This window comes from Melanotaenia boesemani, chromosome 2 (genome assembly GCF_017639745.1).
Source record: "Melanotaenia boesemani isolate fMelBoe1 chromosome 2, fMelBoe1.pri, whole genome shotgun sequence".
Classification (NCBI taxonomy): domain Eukaryota; kingdom Metazoa; phylum Chordata; class Actinopteri; order Atheriniformes; family Melanotaeniidae; genus Melanotaenia; species Melanotaenia boesemani.
This window is the reverse complement of record NC_055683.1, coordinates 21,235,756-21,258,655: the sequence shown is the minus strand read 5'-3', so window position 1 is coordinate 21,258,655 and position 22,900 is coordinate 21,235,756. Positions and strand designations below refer to the sequence as shown.

Genomic DNA, 22,900 nt, shown 5'->3' with positions numbered 1-22,900 from the left:
TACAACTCCAAATCAGTAGTTAGTGACCTTGTACACTACATTATATGATGCACCACTGTGTTACCAAAAGCATCCGCTCACCCATCCAAATAACCTAAATCAGGTGTTCCATGACCACAGGTGTATAAAAATCAAACACTGAGGCATGCAGACTGTTTCTACAAACATTTGTGAAAGAATGGATCGTACTGTGATGGGATGCCACCTGTACAACAAGTCCAGTCATGAAATTTGTTCACTCCTAAATATTCCACAGTCAACTATGAGGAGCCGTTTAAGACATTATTAAGAATTACCCTCTCACAGACACATATAAAATTTAAGTCACTCACACATTATACTGAAACCTCTCATATATCATTGTCACCGTCGCACCAGACTCTGCAACAGACACACCTGCTACTGCCAATCACCGCCGATCTCCCTCTCTGGAATACTAATGACACACACCTGCAAGCAATCCCAAGCCAGGACTTATAAGCCCCAGTTCTCCAGTCAGTCTCCGTTTGACCTTGTTCAAGTATTCTGAACTCTTCCTTCTCCCCTTCCCGACTGACCCAGCTGAACTACCAGATTATACCAAGCGTTGGACTCGTGAGACACATTCTCCACGAAAACCTCTGAGTTGTCAATAAACCTGTTAAACCTGTTCTGTCTCCGAGAAGTCCTTCATAACAATCATACTGAAATCATTCACACATTATATTAAAACCTCTTATATACTATACTGAAATGCTGTTATACATTATAGTGAAATCTTGTCTTATATACTTTACTGGAATGCAGCTCCCTGTCTCATCCTTGACACAGTGTTTGATGAAGAAAGTTCTCAACCCTGTGTTTCTGTTTTCATTTGCCAGTGTTAAAGCATCGTGCTTATGTAACTGAGACAGTAACTGTATTGTTGTATTTATAACATTGAATCCTATAAAACACTCCTAAACCTCGAGGAAAGCCTTTCCAGAAGAGTTAAAGTTCTTACACCTTCAAAGGGTGGGCTAATGTCATATTGAACTCATTTGATTAAGAATGGGATGTCTATGAGTTCATACAAGAGTCAAGGCAGGTGAGACGATACTTTTGGCAGTAATAGTTTATATTGAGCATTTGACAAGATGAATGTTGCTTTAGTGAAATAACTCAATTTACCACAGATGAGCAGTTCATTTCTTAAATAATCAACAAGCATTTCTCTGTGTTCTGGATCAGAAGTCCCCAAGTTGCATTGTAACCTCCTAGGTTTCATATTGTCAGATGGTAATTTTGAGATACCCGACACACAGGATCTCCCTTATCCACTATTACTATTTCCATTACTCTGTTACCTGGTCAAGACCAGATTAAGATATGCCTTGTCATGTTTTCTTGTCTTTTTTTTTTTTTTATGGTTTAGTTTTTTTTTCATTGAAATGTCTGAAGTGTTGCTCATATGAACTGTTAGACAATACTTTGTAATAGAAAAACATATTTAATAAACTGGCATAAATGATAATAGAAATTTAAAATTTTTAAAGACCCACCACTTACTCTTTTATACAGATCACTCTGATTCTTTGAATTGTTAAAAAAATGTTTTTTTTAAATATATTTTAAGTTTTCTTGGCTTATTAAGTATTTCTTTCCTTCTGTTTAGTAAAACCCACCTTGAACAGACTAAGGGTAACATTTGTTTCCACTATTGCAGCCCTTCCTGTCTGAACATAATGAGAGAGATGGGAAAAAACCAAGAGAGAGGTAATCACACAGAAGGAAAACTAACAGAATGTCAAAAACACACTGAAATCATAGAAGGCAACACGAGATACTGGGTATTAACAAAAGTTCTGGAGAGTTTTGCTTATTCACAGAGTGAGTCAAACCTTGGAAGAGAAAATTTTTCAATTTCAATTCTTAGACACAATTTATCTGTCTTAAAATGTTTAATATTTTACCAGATTAGTTGTACAGTAGGCTAATGTTAATTTTGGTTCATCACCATTTATTTATTTTTTTATTATTTATTTATTAATTTATTGGTTCATCAAGGGTCGCAGGAAAGATGGATCCTATCCCAGCATTTAGCAGGTGAGAGGCAGGGTACACCCTGGACAGGTCCCCAGTCCATCTCAGGGCCAATAGATTAGATTAGATTAGATTAAACTTTATTGATCCCACGGACGGGGAAATTCACTTATTACAGCAGCAAAGCAGAAAAAGTGAAAAAAGAAAGAATAAATAGATAAACTTAAGAATTAAATATAACACAATAAACATAAAAACAATAACAGTATAAGGTGATGTTATAAATGACTGTGTAAACAGTGTAAACAGACTACAACATGACAGCAGTCATGACTACAGATTGTTGTAGAGTCTCACAGCAGTTGGGATGAAGGACCTGCGGAGCCTCTTTTTCTTACACTGTGGGTGTAACAGTCTGCTGCTGAAGGAGCTGCTCAGGGACCCCCAGTGTAATGTAGGGGGTGAGAGGTGTTGCTCATGATGGATGTCAGTTTGGCTAACATCCTTCTCTCCCCCACTTCCTCTACGGAGTCCAGAGGACAATCCAGGACAGAGCTCGCTCTCCTGATCAGTTTATTGATCCTGCTCCTGTCCCTGTCTGTGCTGCTCCCTCTCCAGCAGACCACAGCATAGAATATGGCTGAGGCCACCACAGAGTCATAAAAAGTCCTAAGGAGAGTCCCACACACTCAGACCTCAGTCTCCTCAGCAGGTGGAGGCGACTCTGGCCCTTCTTGTAGAGGGCGTGGGTGTTTGTAGACCAGTCCAGTTTGTTGTTTAGGTGAACACCCAGGAATTTATAGTTCTCCACCACCTCTATGTCCGATCCCTGGATGTTCACCTGTGTGAGAGAGAATGCTTTCCTCTGGAATACAGAGATGTCTTTGGACATGCATGTTAGGTTAGAGAACCAACACGTACACAGGAAGAACACGCAAACTCCACACAGAAAGGTCACTATTCCCCCTAGCCAAGGCTACTTGTGAGGCTGGTGGTATACATATATATATATATATATATATATATATATATATATATATATATATATATTTCATTCATAGAAATAATTCATTTACATTCAAGATTTATCTGCAATTTGTCTAAATTGGTTTGTATAAATATAAAACAGAAAATCAAAATGTCTTCAATTTAATGTAATTTCAGACTCACTGAGTATTAAAAGTGAAAAAAAGGAGGATTATATCATATGAACACAAATAATGTTTTATCAATTTATGAAGCATTTATTCTTTTACCTCTTACATTTAACTTTTTCTGGTTTTTTCAATTTTTATATCAGGCAAAGAAAATGATCAAATGGCCCAAATTGATTTTTTTTTTTATTTTGTACATTAAAAATTTAATTGAAGGTTTGATAAACAAAAATGAACATTTTTGGTTTATGTTTTCATTTTTGTGACTTAACATGTGAACTAAATAAGGAAAAACATGACTGTTAACTAATTGTATTCATTTACTTTCAGTTATGCTTGTTTTATAACACATTTATAAATGTTCTGTAAGTTTTCAATATTAAATTATTTTTGAAACCATATATATGTAGATAAGAAAAACTGGAGATGATCACAAACTAAATTTTTGAATTGTCATTAAAGTGCTGAATTACAGAATAATTTAAGTTCAGTCAGATTTAAATATGTTTTCAGAAAAAAATATTTCTGTAACATTGGCAGCATTAATTTTCTACTCATAACTAAAATAATATCTGAAGCCTGAAGCAGCAGAAACTGACTTTGAACTCATTTTAACTTCTACAATGAAACAACTGAAGTAAAATAAATGTTCTTACCTGTTACTGTCATGGTTCACGCTTCTTCACATCTCCGACTTCCGCATGACCTTATTTGGAACACCATCACCAGCAGCTGTTAGGACGGCATAGCTGGAAGACATCAGCCTCATCACACCTCCCGCATATAAGCTCCAGACAGACATCCAGTCATCGCTGGATTATACTACTCACTGTGGTAACCAGTCAAGCTCGCAGTATTATTGTTTGTACTCAAAGTTATTGCTGACCATTGTGTCTCCTTTCTCCTTTAAGCACCCGACCTGAACCCTGCCAGTTTTCCAGAATCCTGTCTGCCCGCTCCATCCCGTCCTCAAAGCGAACTCATCGAATCATCCCTAACAATAAAGTGTTCTTTGTTTTTCCCTGCGCTTCAGTCTCCCTGGATCGGCACACCAAACCATGACAGTTATATTCACTGCGGTCCTTGAACCTGAGATGTTGAGGTAGCCGCAACCAACACACTGAGACAGAGTGATACAAAAAGCTGCCTGCTGTTAAATATGTTAGCTGCAGTCAGCTATGCTAAATAATAATAATAACAATAATAATAATGACAATAATAATTCAGTCTCATATTTCAGCTTCATGTTTTCTAATATTAATATGAACATGACTGTCCCTTCTTTTTTTTTAGGCAAGGCAAGGCAGTTTATTTGTATAGCACATTTCATGTACAGGACAATTCAAAGTGCTTTACATAAAACAAAGACATTACAGACATTTAGAATAGTAAAAGGCACACATAATCACAATAAAATAATAAATTACATTAAAATGATTAAAAGCAAGATAAGTTAAAAAAGTTACCGTGCAGATTTCATGCATAGGCGCATGAGAAAAGAAATGTTTTTAACCTGGATTTAAAAATGTCTACATTTGGGGAAAGTTTAATCTCCACTGGCAGTTTGTTCCATTTGTTTGCAGCATAACAGCTAAATGCTGCTTCTCCATGTTTAGTCTGGACTCTGGCCTGGACTAGTTGACCAGAGTCTTTGGATCTAAGAGCTCTGCTAGGTTTATATTCTCTGAACATATCACAGATGTATTCTATTCTGTGACTGACTGGAAGCCAGTGTAAAGATTTCAAAACTGGTGTGATGTGTTCAGATCTCTTAGTCCTGGTTAAAACTCTAGCAGCAGCGTTTTGGATGAGCTGCAGATGTTTAATGCTCTTTTTAGGAAGTCCTGTTAAAAGACCATTACAGTAATCCAGCCTACTGGAGATGAATGCATGGATGAGTTTCTCTTGGTCTTTCTGGGAGACTAGACTTTTAATTCTGTTGATGTTTCTGAGCTGGTAAAAAGCTTCTTAGTGACAGTTTTGATGTGGCTGCTGAAAGTCAGATCTGAGTCTATCAACACTCCCAGGTTACGAACTTGGTTGGTGATTTTAAGAGCCCGAGTCTCCAGGTGTTTACCAATGCTGACCCTCTTCTCTTTGCTAACAAACAGAATAATCTCAGTTTTGTCTTCATTTAATTGTAGGAAATTCTCCTTCATCCAGGTGTTTATTTGCTCCAGACACTGACACATTAAGTCTATTGGACTGCAGTCATCTGGTGACAGAGACACATAAAGTTTTGTATCATCTGCATAACTTTGATAATTAATGCTATAGTTCTGTAATATTTTACCCAAAGGGACCATATACTGTACAAGTTGAACAGAAGAGGTCCAAGGACTGACCCCTGGGGGACTCCACAAGTCATGGCCACTCGCTCAGATTCATAGCTGCCGATCGTAACAAAATAACTCTGGCCTTCTAAATAGGACCTGAACCAGTTAAGAACCGCTCCAGAAAGTCCAACCCAGTTTTCCAGCCTGTGCAACAGGATTCTGTGATCTACAGTATCAAACGCAGCACTGAGATCCAACAGAACCAGGACTGATACTTGACCAGAATCAGTATTAAACCTAATGTCATTTAGCACTTTGACCAGAGCTGTTTCAGTGCTGTGATGAGGTCGGAAGCCAGACTGAAATTTATCAAGATTCCCACTTTCATTTAAAAAGTCATTAAGCTGGTGAAATACAACTTTTTCAATAATCTTGGAAATAAAAGAGAGGTTAGAGACAGGTCTATAGTTGTTCATTATAGAGGTGTCTAGAGTCCTTTTCTTTAGGAGTGGCTTAATAGCAGCTATCTTTAGTGACTTGGGAAAAATGCCTGATGCCAGTGAGCTGTTAACTATCAGTAGGAGATCACTTTCTACTGAGGTAAAAACTGTTTTTAAAAAGTCGGATGGTATCATGTCCAGAGTGCATGTTGTTGATTTCAAATGCCAAACTGTTTCTTGTAGGACTTTTAAATTCACCATTTTAAATTGCGACATGACATCAGAATTATTTCCGGGTTTTAGACACAGACTAGTTTTCTTGTTTGACTGTGTGGAATTATTATTTTGTCTGATTGTTTTAATTTTTTGGCTAAAAAAGTGGTAAAATGCAAAATGGTTGCATTTCTCAGTGGAAAGGAGGTCTGGTCTTATCTGTATAGGAGGATTAGTAAGTTTTTCAATCATAGCAAACAGAGTGCAAGAATGGTTTACATTCCTGTTGATCATTTCAGACAAATGCAGCTCTCTGGCCTTGCACAGCTCATTGTTATTGTTACGCAGGCTTTGTTTGTACAGCTCATAGTAAATTTGAAGTTTATTTTTCCGCCATTTCCGCTCAGTTTTTTTGCATTCTCTTTTTAGGCTGGTAACCACAGTGGTGTTTCTCCATGGTGTTTTCTGTTTGCTGAAAGTGCTCTTGATTCCTATCAGTGCAACAGCATCCATTACATTCAAGATTTTCAGATTGAAATGATCCAGGAGTCCATCAACTGACTCTGCACTGGTTGTTGGTAACATAGCTATGGCCTCCACAAACTTAGCACTTGTTCTTTCATTAATGTACCTCTTCCTAACAGAGAAGCAGGTTGGTTGAACATTCTGAGTGATCAGTAAATCAAACAAAATACAAAAATGGTCAGACAAGGCCAAGTCAGTGACAGCAACAGAAGAAATATCAACACCCTTTGAAATAACCAGGTCCAGAATGTGACCTCGATTGTGGGTCGGTTCTTTTACATGTTGCCACAAACCAAACATTTCCAATATGGAAGAAAATTCCTTGACATTACCATCCATCATGTTATCTATGTGAATGTTAAAATCCCCAGTTATGATGAAATGGTTAAAATCAGTAGAGATAACCGACAATAATTCAGAAAATTCATCAATAAAATTTGCACAGTGTCCTGGACGTCTGTAGATAATTAGAAATAGGATTTTAGGAATGCCCCTTAAAATAAAACTAAGATATTCAAAAGAAGTAAAATCACCAAATGAAATCTCCTTACACTGGAATGAATCTTTAAATAAGGCAGCTTCTCCTCCCCCTTTCCTCCCGTTTCGACATTTATTCATAAAACTAAAATGAGGGGGTGCTGTTTCATTAAGAACTGTAGCACTTGTGTCTTCTGTTAACCATGTTTCTGTCAGAAAAAGAAAATCTAAACTGTGAGAAATGATGAAGTCATTGTAAGAAAAGTCCGTAAATATACGGTATAAAATACTGTGTCCATTTGAAGGAATTTTCTGTAATATTTTTTTACGGGTCTTTTAACTGTATTTGTTATGAACGCATTGCATTGTGGGAAAAGCGGTGCTCCTCAAGCCGTGGCTTCAAGGCAACAGCAGACCTTCGACAAAGCTTCGTCTTAAGAGTCGGTAAAATACTTTGTCACTTCTGTGGTAAAATATACATTCTCTTTAACCAGTATAAAATAAGTTTTAGGTTTTCTTCATGCATTTTATCGGAAAAAGATATCCAGCTTGTTTCTGTCTGTATCGCTTTTCTTCTCATCTCGCGCTCTTTTTAAAAACCCATTTTTTTTAACGTTTCAACATTAACTTTCCCGGAGCGCCAAAGAACATTGGTCCCAAGTCATTTTAGGATTAGGTTAGTTTAAAAAAAGTTACGCTTTTTATGAGTAAGCGTTACATTTTTATTTTAAACTTTATTGTGGCGGTTGTCAGTTACGAGTCGAGGCTGAGCCGCTGCCACTCGCGGTCAGCCATTAGACAGTCGTACCCAACAACAGTTGTTACGACAACGGGCTACTTTCATCGCCACAGCCCCAGTTGATCCACTTTCTCGGTCCTGATACACAGCATGGTCACACACTGTGTCATTAGCCTGGCCGTCAGTTAAGAGTCGAGGCTGAGCCGCTGCCAGCCATTAGCCTCTGTTAGCAAGTTGTACCCAACAACAGTTGTTACGACAACGGGCTGCTTTCATTGCCCCAGTTGATCCACCTTCTCGGTCCTAATACACAGCGCGATCACACAGTCTGACAGTGTGACATGTGGCAGACAATGCCACATCAAAGAGCAGCAAGCTAGCTAAAGGGTCATGCCCATTGAACACGGTTTGTACTGCGTCTCGGCTTGCCACAGGCAGGTTGCTCGCTTCGCCGAGTTCAGAGCTGTTCACTCTCTTGCGCAAGTTACGACCTTCGACTGTACACGTTATGAAAGCCGTGTATGAATGAGGAGTGTGTGAATAATGGAACCATTGTGAGACCTGCTGAAAAAAGTGTATCAATCTAATCCATTGTTGTTATTTTTATCATGTAACACTAGTTAGCAAGACAATGCTCTCCTACCTACAGTGACAGCATAACTAGCCATAGTAATCTGTTTTGGCTGCTGAAGTTGGGCGTCCTAAGAGTCATCATAACCCAGTGTTTCTCAATTCGGGTCCTCAGGAGCCACTGCCCTGCATGTCTTATTGACACTTCTAACTTGCAAAGATCTTGATGGTCATCTGGAGTAGGAACACATTGAAAAGAAGCAGGGCAGTGGGTCCTGAGGACCGGAATTGAGAAACACTGCCATAACCCACGCCACCATGCTGGTGTGTAATGTATGTGACTTTAAATGTGTCTCATTGACTGAATATTTGAGGCACTGCAGATCACATCGACATCTTCACAATGTGCTCCTGTCATGTGGCCATAAAGAATGTGGAAAAAAATTTTCTTCATTCAGCTGCCTTGCTGTTCACATGTCACGAACACACCCAGACACAGGGATCAGGCAAACTTGGAACCGTAGTGTTTCTGTGCAGTTGAAGTGTTTGTTCAATTTTTGTAGCAGAGAATATGGAGATGTTAAACAGCTTGTGTCTCACTTAAATGAGCACATCCAAGAGGGTCTGACTGTAACGTGTCCCTTTAATGGATGTCCTAAGACTTTTAATGTAAAGACTTCATTTTCCTCTCATATTTCCAGGTATCACAGAGGGTGGAGTGCGATCCAGGTAGCACCTGTTCATATATGTGAGGTTTCAGAACAGCATTTTCCAAGTGCAGACAATATACCTGAAGGGACTGATGTGAGTAATGCACACCAAATGACAGATGTTGATATAGACCAAAGTAAGGCTGCTAAGAGTGATAAAGTTGGAGATGCCTTCACAGAAAATCTAGCTCTGTTCTACTTGGGTTTGCAGACAAAATATTTAGTTCCAGCCTCCACAATAACAGAGATTGCAAATGAGATGAAAACTCTTCAGGATATTCAACAAGAGCATATGGTAGATGTACTAGCTGAAGAACTTGAACAATATGGTGTCCCAACAGAAAAATTAATATGTCTAGGGAAGAGTGTATATGAGCGTAGCCCTATGTATGAGGCTTTACACGCAAGTGGGACTTTAACTACACACCATCGACGACTGCAATATTACAAGACACACTTTGACTATGTTCAGCCTGTTGAGGGCACTCTTGGCTACGATGACAGAGGGCAGAGGCGACATTATCATTACATCCCTATACTGAGCAGCCTCACGGCAATGCTCAAAAAGGGAAGCGAAATTCAGCAGAGTTGTAACCCTCATCTTGTTGAAGATGGTGTACTTCATGATTTCACTGATGGGCATGCCTTTAAATCTAATGAGATGTTTGCCACAGACCCAGATTCTTTAAAGGTGATGCTATTTCAAGATGCTTTTGAGGTGGCTAATCCTCTTGGATCTGCCAAGCAAAAGCACAAAGTTTTAGCTGTGTACTTCACTATTGGAAATTTCCATCCACACATCAGATTAACTGTTGATCAAATCCAGTTGGTACTGCTTTGTATAGAGAATGACTGCAAGTATTTTGGAGTAGACCAAGTTTTCAGTGAGCTTGTGTCAGACCTGTGTCAGCTGGAAGAAAAAGCCATATCTTTTGGGATAAGATATACAGAGGAACTGTTGCATGCATAATGGGAGATAATATGGGCTCCCACATGATCGGTGGGTTCACAGAAAATTTCAGTTCTGCTGAGTTTTTCTGTAGATACTGTCTAGTCACAAGAAATGCATTTCATTTGGACCCTCTCACTGTTTTCCCTCATAGAGATCCTACTGATTATAATGAGTCTGTGCAGTTTTTGGAGAGTCACCCTGAAGTGTCCATGCATCAGGGCATTAAAGGCAACAGTGTTTTCAACAAACTCTCACATTTCCATGTGTGCCAGCCTGGACTGCCACCCTGTTTAGCACATGACTTGTTTGAAGATGTTGTAGACTATGACTTGGCAATGTGTTTGCAGTGCCTTATTAAAAAAGAGCAGTGGTTCAGTTATGAGTTACTAAATGACAGACTCAGATTATTTCCAGGTGAAAGCAGCAATAAACCAAATGCTATTCCAAATAAAGGAACAAAGCTTGGAGGCCATGCAGCTCAAAACAGGTGGCTGTTGCGGTTCCTGCCACTTCTGATACATGACAGAATTGAAGATGCTGACAATGCTGTCTGGCAGCTGATTCTCCTTCTGAGGGAGTTAGTTGAATGTGTCTGTGCACCTAGCCTCTCGGAGTCTCAGATTGCTTACATGAAAGTCCTGACTGAAGAGTATGTGGAAATGAGGCAAGAGTTATTCCCACATTTAAAACTGAGACCAAAACACCATTATCTGCTTCATTATGCCGATTTGAGTCTGCAGTTTGGTCCACTCATACATACTTGGACCATGCGCTTTGAAAGTAAGCATAGCTATTTCAAAAGATGTATCAGGTCAAGTCAGAACTTCAGAAATGTCACTAAGTCACTCGCTAACAGGCACCAGTTGTTTCAGGCATATCAGAGTCAGGGGAGTTTTTTCAGCCCCCAGGTTCAAGTGAAAGACTCCAATCGCTTTTATCCAGAGCTCTATGATGGTGGCATAAGGGCAGCAGTCGCAGATTTCGGACTGGACTCATGTAACTCAGTTGTTACAGACAAAGTGCAAGTTAAAGGCACTTTGTATGCAAATGGTATGCTTGTCATACACAGATATACCAAAAGACAACTACAGCTAGGGGAAATAGTGAGCATCATTATCAAAAGCGAAACAACTGTCCTGCTTTTGTTGAGGATGAAAATGGCCAGCTGGGTACCTGAGCTTGGCGTCTATGAGATTGACAAAAACAGTTCTGAAAAGCTTATTTGTGAAAGTCCTGACAGGCTTAATGATTACATTCCACTTTCTTTTTACCACAGAGGTGCAAGGTTACTCATCCCACTCAAGCACATGCCACTATGGAGCTTGTGAAAGAATTAGTTCAGAAAGCCATGCCATCACTCAGTCATGTTGTAATGGAGTCACTCATGGCAAGACTAAAGGAGATTGGAGTAAACAGTGTAGATGACCTTAACTTTGTCAAGACTGAAGATGTCGATGGAATTCTGCCACCCATTCAGTGTAGAAGACTAATTCAAGCATTCACTGCAGGTAAGATTTTTTTTCTTTTTTCATTTTTTTCTTTTATTTTTTAAATCCCTAATGCAGGTAAGATTTATAAACCAAGGGCCATATTCACAAAGAAGGCTAAAAGTAGCTCCTAAGCTGCTGATTCAGGAGTAACTCTTAGAAAAAAAGGGTGTGCCTGTCCTAAATTTAGGACTAAGAGTATTTCACAAAGCATTTTAGCGCGAAAACTAGCTCCTAAAGCTTAAAATGGTTAGGAGTCGTCAGGAGGACTCCTAAGGCGCTAAGCTTTTAAAACTGTATCACTTCAGTCATGAGGGTATCAGTGGTTAAGACTGTCACACTGATATTGCCAGTAAACAGAAATAATGCACTTACACCGGAGATAAAGTCATGTTCCTTTCAGCAGCTTTGTGAAAAGGTTTTAAGAGGGAGCTCTTAGCTAAAAACTTTTAGTGCTATTTAGGAGTCCTCCTATTGGTGAAATAGATTCTTTGTGAATATGGTCCCAGATCTTTCTGCACTGTATCAGCTGTTTGCCATTATATGGAGGATTGAATGGTGTATGGACGATAAGGATTTGTTCAGTACTCTGTGTGTGTGACAATTTTGAAAGTTCGCAAATTATGAAGGTGGGTTTATACCCGTGCTGTGTTTGCATGAAGTCAGGCCCACATAGCTAACGCAGAGGCAGCCTGTTTATACTTGAGCGTAGGGTTACAGCATTGTACTGCAGTTTCCTTTAAAGTTGGCTTAGCTTATTATTATTTGTCCAGGAAGATTGATTACTGCATGAATTAAGATTTTTAAGTAATAAAGCCATGGAATAGATACTGTGCTGTCATAATCAAATACATAATTGAATACATAGCACCTTTTAGAAAAGAAAAAAAAAATTCCATCATTTGTTTATTCATGTTGGATTTAGACTGAGGGCTGAGGATGACACCTGCTCCAGCTCAACCTCAAATTAAGTGCCAAAGCTGCATCACACCTTAGAGGTTTTTTTTTATCACCTTCAGAAGAAGACAAAATTTATTTTGAGTCATGAGTGCGAGTTTCATACTTGTAACTTAGCCTCCGTCCGTCCGTCCATTCATCCATCCATCCACAGAACCCAAACACCCAAACTCGTGTAATCAAACTGGCCAATCACAAGAGAGTCTGCACTCACATAACTGGGATGCGGGTCAGGTCCGGAGAGGTGTGCGTCAGGCCTCCATGGGCCTGCGCAGAGCCTAAGGCGGTTATGCCGATGCAGACCATGCACAAGTATAAATCCACCTTATGCCTAGCTGGAAGACCATTTGAATACTGTACATTCAGACAGATTTTGTTTCAGCTTGTTCATAACACTTTATTAGCTTAACCAATGATGTGGTTTTATAGTACATAATGCCAGTGGCATGCATTTATTCATGCAATTCCTGGACTGCTGTTGATTAATTCTTAAATGAAAATATAACATTTGGTTTTATGTTATCCATAGAGTCACAGGCTGTACTTGGATTGACATCTCTGCAACAGAATCCACTTCCAACACCTGGTCCCATGGAGGATTCTCCATCCAGAGAAACTGCTGTACCATGGCACAAAATGCCTCCAAACCTTATGCTTTCTTTAAGTGAAAAGAAGAGACCAAAGCCTAAAGAGAGAAGAGAGCTGGTCCGGATAGTCATTGATGATGTAGTCAGTAAAGTGCGTGGAAGACCTGGAAGAGCAAAGCTGCGGGAGATTGCCAAGAAGATTGTAGATCAATATCCCTGTTCTTTTCAAGACAGAGAGGTCAGCGGAACCAAAATCATCGGAACAGGATATGATTCTCTCTTCATACAGCTAGAAAACAGACTTGAAAATATTAGTAGGCCAATCACCTTCAGCTCAACCACGAGACCAGCAGTGAGTGAAGATGCAGTGAAGAGAAAGTCCGCACTCTCAGATCGTTATGGGTGTGTGGAGTGGCAGCCTGCTGTTGAGAATATAACAGAACTAGAGTCTAAACAGGATGACTTGAAAAGTAGCTTCAGGACCCGCCATCTACAGGAGTCTTATGTTCGCAATTTAATGGCTGAAACATATTCCATCCAACGTGCAACAATCAACAAAGGAAGCACTCTAAAAACAGTACTTGAAGAGTGGCTCTTCCTTTTTGAAGCTGTTCACCTGTTTGACCACACATGTACCCTCCTTGGCTTACCAGTGCAGACAAAGCTGGCAGAAGAAATATCCAGAAAGGGAAAGAACATCAAAGACTTCCTCGACTCAAATGGGATGAAAATGCCACCAGGTGAAGATCCAGTACAGCTCATCTCGGGCATTGCAGAATACTTCAAGGAAAAGCCTGATCTCCTTTTCTACCAAAGTGAGGTAAGTTTACTTCTTTTTATCTCCCAGACATTCTTTTGATATTTGGCTTGTAATGTTCCCCCTACCATTTTGTAACATGAGTTACTGACCCCCTTAAAAATCTGGATCCCAGATTTTTAAATTAAATTAAATTTACTCTACTATGACCTAATTCTTTAGTATTTGTATTAGGGATGTAATGATACTCAAGGAGTGGATTTAAAATCAATTTGAACTGGTCAAAATATCAATCGATTTAGAAAAAGAAAATTGATTGGCAGGGACTTAAAAACAAACTCCCAGATATGCAGTACATGATGCAATGTTTCTCCAGCTAATGGAGAATTAGCAAAATGTTTCACATGGACAGCGTCAACATTTCTTAAGTGAAGCAGCATTGTCACCTCCTGCAGCGGCCGGTCTACTGTCGGCCATGCGCTGTGCATCAACACAGCACACATAGCATACCTTGTGTGATGATGCGCTATGAGGTGAGGATGAAACTGCAGCTCCTCCAGAAAGTGATGCACACAGATCTGATGTGAATCGTTACATCCCTAATTTGTATGGGAAATACTCTATAGATGCAAACATTGTTTATGACATTTAGTGTTTACTTGATATTTTATTTTTCAACAACAGGAGTCTACTGCTGCTGGACTGAGCATCCCAAGCACCCCCTGTATCCTAATCATGGGTATGTAGTCTGTATAATGTATAATCGTGATCTCCACTTTTTCCTCCTCTTTTTTTCTTCAACCTATCCACTTCCTTTGTATTTGTCCATTGTTCCTTCTCTTTATTACCTGCTCTCTTCCATTTTCCTCTTTTTTGTCCTATCCTCCATCTCTTTGGCCCTGTTTAGACAGCATCCGAATGTGCCCTCAAGTGACAACGATCGGATATCTTCTTGACAGTTTAAACACCCCTAACCACTTCAGATTTGATCTTTTTCATATCCGATATGGGCCACATTAGGAAGCCGATCTGTATCCGATCTTTTCAAATGCGTCCGCAGTCTAAACAGCCATGCGACATGTATCAGATATGCATCCGACCTCAACGTCATCGGTAGGTGACGCACATAATTTGTACCTGCAGGTCGATGCTTTGGTGCTGATGCAAATTCACATCAATGCAGGGACACATCCCGCTGTTTATGGTTTAGAATGCGCCGTTAATTTATGTCTGATTATTTATACTTTGGGTCATGACCGGACGTCCCATCAGGAGTATGGAACAGCGTTACTGAAGCCCAGAAGCTCCATCACGTCACACTTTAAAGTTAAAACGGGCTGCAAGAGCGGATCATCCAGGCAGGACGTCAGTGGATGAAAAGCAAAGTGGATTAGACATATTTTTACAATAAAACACTATTTATGTATCAGCTCATTCTCGTGTTTTATTGTTCAAATTGGCCGGATCCATCTGTTCTGCAGGTTCATCTCTCAGCCCTTCTACTGTGTTCTAATGTAGAAACGCCGTCCCACTCCCCCTTAGTTATAACTTTCAGCTCAGGTCTCTGCAGATCATGTTTTTATTGAGTGCACTGAAGGAAATTATATCTGGAATAATTTAGGTCTTGTAGTCATCGGCTTTTCGAAACTCTGATACAGGAATGATTTCACACAGCAGCTGATCCACTATCGGACATCAGCCCAGTGCTGCAGCAGCTGTAGCCGGTCTGCTACAGCTGCTCTTAACCTCAGTAAATATGAATAACATTTATGAACTTGCAAGAAGTTTCTTCTTTTGAAACTGATTCCATCTGATCCAAATAACTGAAAATAAAAATTCTGTGAGGCCAGAAAGAGAATCCACAGCAAAACAAAGATTTATATTTTTACATAAATAATAAAAAATAAATGCACCAACATCCCATGATGCACCAACATTCACTGAGTGTTTACATGAAGCCTGAAACAAGTCGTATTTTAGCTTTAATGTAAACAAATCAGACTAAGACACAAACCAGTTTCATGTCACATTCGTGTTACTTGTGCCTTCAGTGTAAACGTAGTCTGTCTTAATTCCATGTTCCTCCTCCTCTCTTCCGTCATCTTCCATCCCGTTAATCAGCCTCACGCTCCTCTCTCTCTCCTTCCTTGTCAGGTTCTTCCTCTCTTCTTTGACCTTGTGGCATTTTCTTTATCCTCCTCCTTCCCAGCAGTCCTCCTTGTTCTTTTCTTATCCTTTTACCCTCTTTCTCGCCATTCTTTTTTGTTAATATTTTCTCTTCCAATGTCTCTATTGTTTAAGATGATAGACGATTCAAGATTGCCGTCGACCAGGAAGTTGTGAATGACCACATCAATTCACCCATTGTGGCCCTGAGCTACGCTTTCTCCTTGTTTTATGTATTAAACATAAAATACCCAAAGGAGATGTCACTCACCCTGGAATTCATACAGAGGTAAGCAATTCTTTGTGTTGAAGTCCCTACTGAAAAAAACAGTTTAGACAAGCTGAACTTGGCTGGTCTTATCTGGTTTTAGCTAGGTTTTGGCAGCTGGGCAGGCTGGTTTGATGGTTTTAGCTAGGATTTCTTTAGAAATGATTGTTAATTCAGTATTTAAGTATGCTGCAGCATATTGCATGATTTCCTAAAACAATGCAGAGGTTACCACTGATTTACAGTAGTTTTTTAGTTTTGTTCCTAGCTAAAACCATCAAACCACCTTGACCAGCTGCACCAGCATAAACCAAACAAAGCTGGTCTAACCTGTTTTTTCAGTAGGGGTTATCTATAGCAGTGATTCTCAACTGGTGGGTCCTGACCCAAAAGTGGAACTTTACCTGGGCAAATGTTGGAAGCAAGAAAACTCCCCAGCTCACTCATTAACACCTCCAGTCTCTGGTCTATGATGTCAGTGGTGCACCTCAGGTTGAATTAAGCACGACCTCATTTTCTTGAGGGAATGTTTTTCAGTATGAGATCGTTTGAAGAAAATTTAATTTTGTATACTTTAATTTGTTAACTTGCATTTTTGTTTAATTCATTTTAAGTTTGTGATTAAAAACTGCCACATTCACACCTGTTGAGCACTACTAATGTATAGGATATTAATATTAATTGATAATAAAAAATATCCATTTCTTCAAGAGTTTTCCTGGGAATCAATCCGGATCGTGGGTCAAAGGCAGAAAAAAAGGGAACAAAGCACCAGCACATTCCTCCAAGACTGCTCAAGTTCCTGCGTGACCTCAACAACTTTGAAAATCCGTGGATGGCTGTGGATGTTTGTGTTACTTTGCCTTTTTTGTGGTTTTTCCCAAAAGCAAACTTTTTTTTTCTTAATTTATTGTTTTGTTTTGAGAGAGCTCTTGATACAAAGATGATCGGTTTGTAAGAGCTAAATATAAGACTAGTTTTCTAAGTTGATTAAGTTGTAAATGACACATCAAATCACCCAGACACTGCATCTCATGCGTTTTGCATCTTATTTTCTTGAATAGTTGATTTCTTCGTTTGTTCCACAAGCAAAAAATGTTTAGTCTTACCCAAAAACGCACATATTCAAAACTTTATGCAGGCTATTGTTTACTCATTTCTTTGCACATAGTTAAATGAATTGTCATTCAATGTATTCAATTCTGAACAGTGACTGATATATGCAGAAACTGAATAATATACATTGATGTAAATGTTGTTTGTTGCTGTTTTAGAGCAAGAAGTCTGAATTTTATGATGGTTGTGTTTCATATTGTTAAAACGATTTAAAAGCAAAAATACAAATTATACATGAATGCATTCAATTCTGAACTGTGACTGATATATGCACGTATTGAATGATGTGCATTTTGTGTGTTTTAATGTGTTATGTTAGTTGCAGAAAAAAAGTCAAATTTTAGAGCAAAAAGTCATAATTTTATAATGGTTGTGTTATATATTGTTAAAACAATTTGTTTAGAAGCAAACAAAACAATAACAAAAAATGAATACATGCCTAAAATCATTCATGACCAAAAATAAACGTCCATTTTTTAAAATGTGGTGATTGTATTTGATCATGCTGCTGTTTTAGATATTTAGTTATGTTAACTCATTTGGATATCACGTTGGTCTGATGATGGACACTGTTTTTTTTTAAATTAGCAAGATTGGTAGAAAATACATGGTTATTTACCAGAACTAAAAGCTGCAACTGACTTAAATTCAACTGAGATTCAAATTTTAAGAAAATGTCCATATGGTACAGATATTTCGGTGGTGAAGACATTTTTTTTAAATGCTAAACCTTTTTTTGTAATGAGGAAGCAAATCATCTTGAAGTCTATTGAATTATCAATTTTCTGACTATGAAGTGTCTGATGATAAACAGAATTTACTTTAAATTTACAGGATTATCCATTTTTGGACAAACAGAAGTGTTTGTTAATGAACAGTGAATTTACTGTAAATTTAGGGAATTATCCGTTTTCTAACTAACAGAAGGGTCTGTTAATGAAAAGTGAATTTACTGTAAATTTAGGGAATTATCCGTTTTCTAACTAACAGAAGGGTCTGTTAATGAACAGAGATCTTACTGTAAATCTACAGATTTTCCGTTTTTTAAATAACAGAGGTGTCCGTAATGTTTACGGATAAGTTACTGGTAATTTTCTGCCAGGAATTTATCCGTTTTTTTAAGGAATTTTTCATTACAGTGTAACAGTGACTTGTTGGACAGAGATTTAACATTTAGTACAGCTAGCTTTATGAAGTTTACACTGGTCTCTGTTGTATTCTGAGTTATACAAGGTACAGTTAACAGATTAGATCGATTCACCCCACAAGCTGACCGTGTTCGATTCCTTATTTTACTAACTAACACAGGAATCCTACTGGGTCCAGGCTTGATCTCAGAACAGCTGTCAGTAGTAGCAAAACTACAGAAAGGACCCTGAACACATCATGGCATGTTATCTTTGTTGTGAATTCTGCTGCTGCTCTGTGAACCTCCTGCACCTCCTCCCGTGCCCTGCTCTGCCAGGACAGATGATCTAAGAGGAGGATGAGGAGGGGGAGGGGGGGGAGCCCTGTATTTCTTGGTAGATGGTGGTCGCTGGGGTTCAGACCGGGATAGAGACATCCTTTGAAGACCTTGGTTGATCTGGAGAAGAGGGTCTGGTGAGGGGGGAGAGCTGGCAGTTGATCGCTTCTCTGCTGTGTCCTTCGCTCTTATCTGTACACTCATGTTTGGGTTTGCCGTCCCAACAGCATGACGCAAGTGTGCACCAAGTAATCTGCATCCAGTTAGATTTGGATGCACACCATCAGGTCTGAATCGCTCCTTACAGTTCCAAAAGATATTGAAGTTATCAATGAACTTTATCCCATGGGTGATACATGCGTTTGATAACCATGTGTTCAAGCCAAGAAGTCTAATGAAAAGTTCAATTCCTTTACCCGCTGTAGGAATGGGTCCTGAAATGTAAACATGGTGTGCTCCAAACTGACACAGTCTCTCCAACAGCAGAGAAAAGTCTTTTTTCAGGATCTCAGAGCCAATTTTCCTCCTCAGAATATCAAAAGACCCAGTGTGGACAATAATCTTCATACCATCTGGATGTGAAGACAGAATTGTCGGCAACATCTCTGTCAGTTCCCTGACTGATGTATCAAAAAGTGTTAAATTTTCCGTCTTTGCCATCCTGACATGCTGTGTTATAGAGTCCCCAATCAGAATTGTGTCTATTTGTTTTTGTGTGGAGGCGCCGATAGCTTCTCTAGTCCTGTTTGTGGAGTTTTGGCCTCTCCTCCTGGTCTGGTTAGCCCTGTGCTGAGTTTTAGGGCTATTTCTTGAATTTTGATATATCCTTGCATTATATTCATCATCATTCATTTTAATATGACTCAACACATCATATTTATTATGCAGTGAGACTTCAGGTGGTGAAGTGAATGCTGGAGCTTTAAATTTCCTGCTGGATTTTAAGCCACACTAACATCTTCCTATTAATGTCATTCACTCGGTTCGTTGCTTTGACCCAAATTTGGCTTTGATTTATACCACTGGCTCTATGTGAGTGTGGCTGCTGAAAATCGGTCACATGAAACCAGATGTGACGCACATTTGCAATTTCCCTTTGGTCCACATTTATCCTCAACTTACAGCACTGACTTAAGGCGAGTGTTGCTCTCAAATTCAGTCCCACATGCTCTAGATCCTTTTCAGATCCATTAAAATAATCACAATACATTCAAATATTTACCAGCAAGTTTTCTAATTAATATAAATTAGAAAATCAAATAGTTTAACTTAGTTTCATACGGGTCAAGTAAAACTAACAAGTTTCTATTCATAAAAATGCAAATATTTATGTATATTTTTAAGCATTTGTCATCGGTCTGTCTCTGATATTTAGCTTTTCTGCTTTTCTCTGCTTATTTTTATATCAGACATGTAAATGATCAAATTAAAGCATAAATTACAACATAGTTTGTTTATGATGTACATCAAAATTTAGTGTGACATATAAACATAAAATTCTTCAAATTTAAATTTATTCCTTGTGTATTTTTAGTTCTTTTTGAACTTTATATATTTTTTTTTAAGTTCACCAGTTAAACATGTGACTGTTTACCTATTTTATAAATATACTTGCATTTAGAGTTTTTGTATGACACATTTACACACAGATTTCGAGAAAGTTTATAATAAAAAAGAATTTTAGGAACCTAGGAAATGTCCTCGAATGACCGGAGACAATCAAAAAACTAAATATCTCTATTATTACAAATATTTGCAGAAATGAAGTATAAGTACAATTGTTCAACGAGATTTAAACATGTTTACAGAAATTATTCAGCTTTTCATCTGTAATAATTACAAATGAGGAACATAGTGGAGTAAGGAAAATGTGAAGCCTGAAGCAGCAGAAACTGACTTTAAACACATTTAACTTCTACAATAAAAAAAAACTGACAGAAAAGTGTTTGTTCTTACCTGTTACATACACGATAGTCCCAGAACCAAAGATCACACCAGACACAGTGAAAGAGACTCATACAAAAACCTGTCTGATGTTGAATGTGTCAGCTGTGGTGAACAAGTCCAAATAATTCAGAATAATTCAGTTCCATCATGTCTCTAATGTTCATTTCAACATTTTAGCTTTTTCTCTTTTCTTTGAGCCACACTAGCAGTTTACTCTTAATGTCAGTCAGTCACGTTTTTGTGTAGGTGGGTGGATGCGTTTCCATTTGGTTTCTTCTACCACTTTCAAGTTTCCATGATTTTTAAAGTAGTTTTTGTAAAGTTCCTGTGCTTATATCAACCACTGTTTGACTGTTTGGCACAATAATATTACACTGGAGAGTTCTCTGATTAAAGGCTGGACCGTTTGACACACACCACACTGTTGCTGCCATCTTTTTATATTTTACTATGTATTTTCTCACTCCTGGCATGTATGCTGGTATATCCATCCATCTATCCATCCATCTTCATGCTAGTTGTCTAGTCCACCTCAAACCACTGCAGCTAAATGTGAAGCCACATCCTCCACAGCAGGGATTCTCAACCCTTGTCTTTGAGGGCCACTGTCCTTCAGGGTTTCAATGTTTCCCTCCTGCAACACCACTGATTCAAATTAGATGGAGCTCCAACAGCTTAATGTCAAGCTCTGCATAAGCCTGTTAATGACCCTAGGATGAATTCTGGTGTGTTGAAGCATCTGAAACCTGCAGGGGAGAGGACCAGGGTGGGAATGAGACTCTTTTTTTTTTACCACCGGACTGGAAGGAATGAACTCCATACTCTGACCCGAACAATCTGATCAAATAAAACAGAGGAGGGAATGCAGAAAGACAAACATTCATTTAGAAAGTTGATTTGTGAATAAATATAGGACAAAAGAAGTGGTAAAAGCTCATAATGCAGAGAGAACAATAAGTATAAGTGTAAGTGTGTTCATCATCATCTTGATGTGACCTGTGATGCTCCACACAAAGTATCAGACCAGCCAGCAGGACAGAAATACAGAAAGATGCTGCAGTAGATCATGCAGGGGGGGTTGGTACTGTACTGTGTTTATGTTTTAAAAGAAATGCTTGTATATGAGATGATAACATGGAACAGGAAACATACAAAACATGGTTTTTGTAAATTTAGGTCATATTAATTAATTATATACAATGTTAAATAATAAAGATTCTTATGTTTTAATAAAGATGATGAAAAGGTGTACTATCATATAATATCTGCATTTTATGTAAAATTTTAAGTTAAATACATTTTAAACAAATGAGCTAATCATTTAATACATCATCTCAAACAGTTATTTTTGCTGATGGACTTAAGAAAAATATTTTTACAAACTCATAAAATGTTTAAGCTCATCAAAACTTCTTCTATGGGCAACTCAATTAGATGTTTTAATGATTTACGGTTAAAGAGTATGTCTTCATTATTTATTATGAGGCTTTTCCATTTAAACTAAAACCAAACATCTGAGGGTTCATAACACCTTATCAGGGTGACATCAAAGAAACATCCTAACTAGATGCTCCAGCCACCTCATCTACTGTAGCTCCAGCAGTGGCTGAACTCTGAGCACCTCAGGGATGACCAAGCTTCTCAGCCTGTCTCTAAGGAAGAGCCGAGACACCCTGGAGAGGAAATTTGTTTTGGCTGCTTGTAACCGCCATCTCAGTCTTTTGGTCACTAAGCAAAGCTGATGAGCAAAGGTGAAGATAGCAAGAGATTCACCAGGAGATCAAGACCTTCTCCCTTTAACTCAGCTACTTTTTCACCATGACAGACCAAGAGCTCACATTAATGCAAATGCCACACCAATCCTCCTGTCTATCTCAACCTTCTTCCCATTTTCACACTTCTCTTCTGGGGCCTATATTTAATTCCTTACCTGAAGACAGGACTCCACCCTTTTCCAGCTGAGGGTCTCGGAGCTTCACATTCTGCTGTGAACCACTCTGGTGTTTTCCTGTGTAAGAGTGAGACATCTCTGCAACGATGACAGCAATCACATTTAAGTTTATGTCATATGAATAAAAAGTATCATTGTTCTC

At 38.6% G+C, this 22,900-nt stretch overlaps 3 protein-coding genes across 5 annotated transcripts in view; 1 reads left to right on the top strand and 2 right to left on the bottom strand.

Moving 5' to 3' along the window:
• Positions 1-22,900, bottom strand: part of LOC121656110 (immunoglobulin gamma-1 heavy chain-like) — a 343,586-nt gene that overhangs the window by 96,124 nt on the left and 224,562 nt on the right. The gene's annotated exons all lie outside the window — the stretch shown is intronic.
• LOC121656124 (Ig heavy chain Mem5-like) overlaps positions 1-22,900 on the bottom strand; it is a 101,811-nt gene that overhangs the window by 29,006 nt on the left and 49,905 nt on the right. The gene's annotated exons all lie outside the window — the stretch shown is intronic.
• On the top strand, positions 11,304-17,784 carry LOC121656117. Its single transcript, XM_042011170.1, has 5 exons — positions 11,304-11,565; positions 13,031-13,908; positions 14,530-14,584; positions 16,147-16,300; positions 16,991-17,784. The coding sequence occupies exons 1-5, from the start codon at positions 11,373-11,375 to the stop codon at positions 17,235-17,237; spliced, it is 1,527 nt and encodes a 508-aa protein (XP_041867104.1). The 5' UTR covers positions 11,304-11,372; the 3' UTR covers positions 17,238-17,784.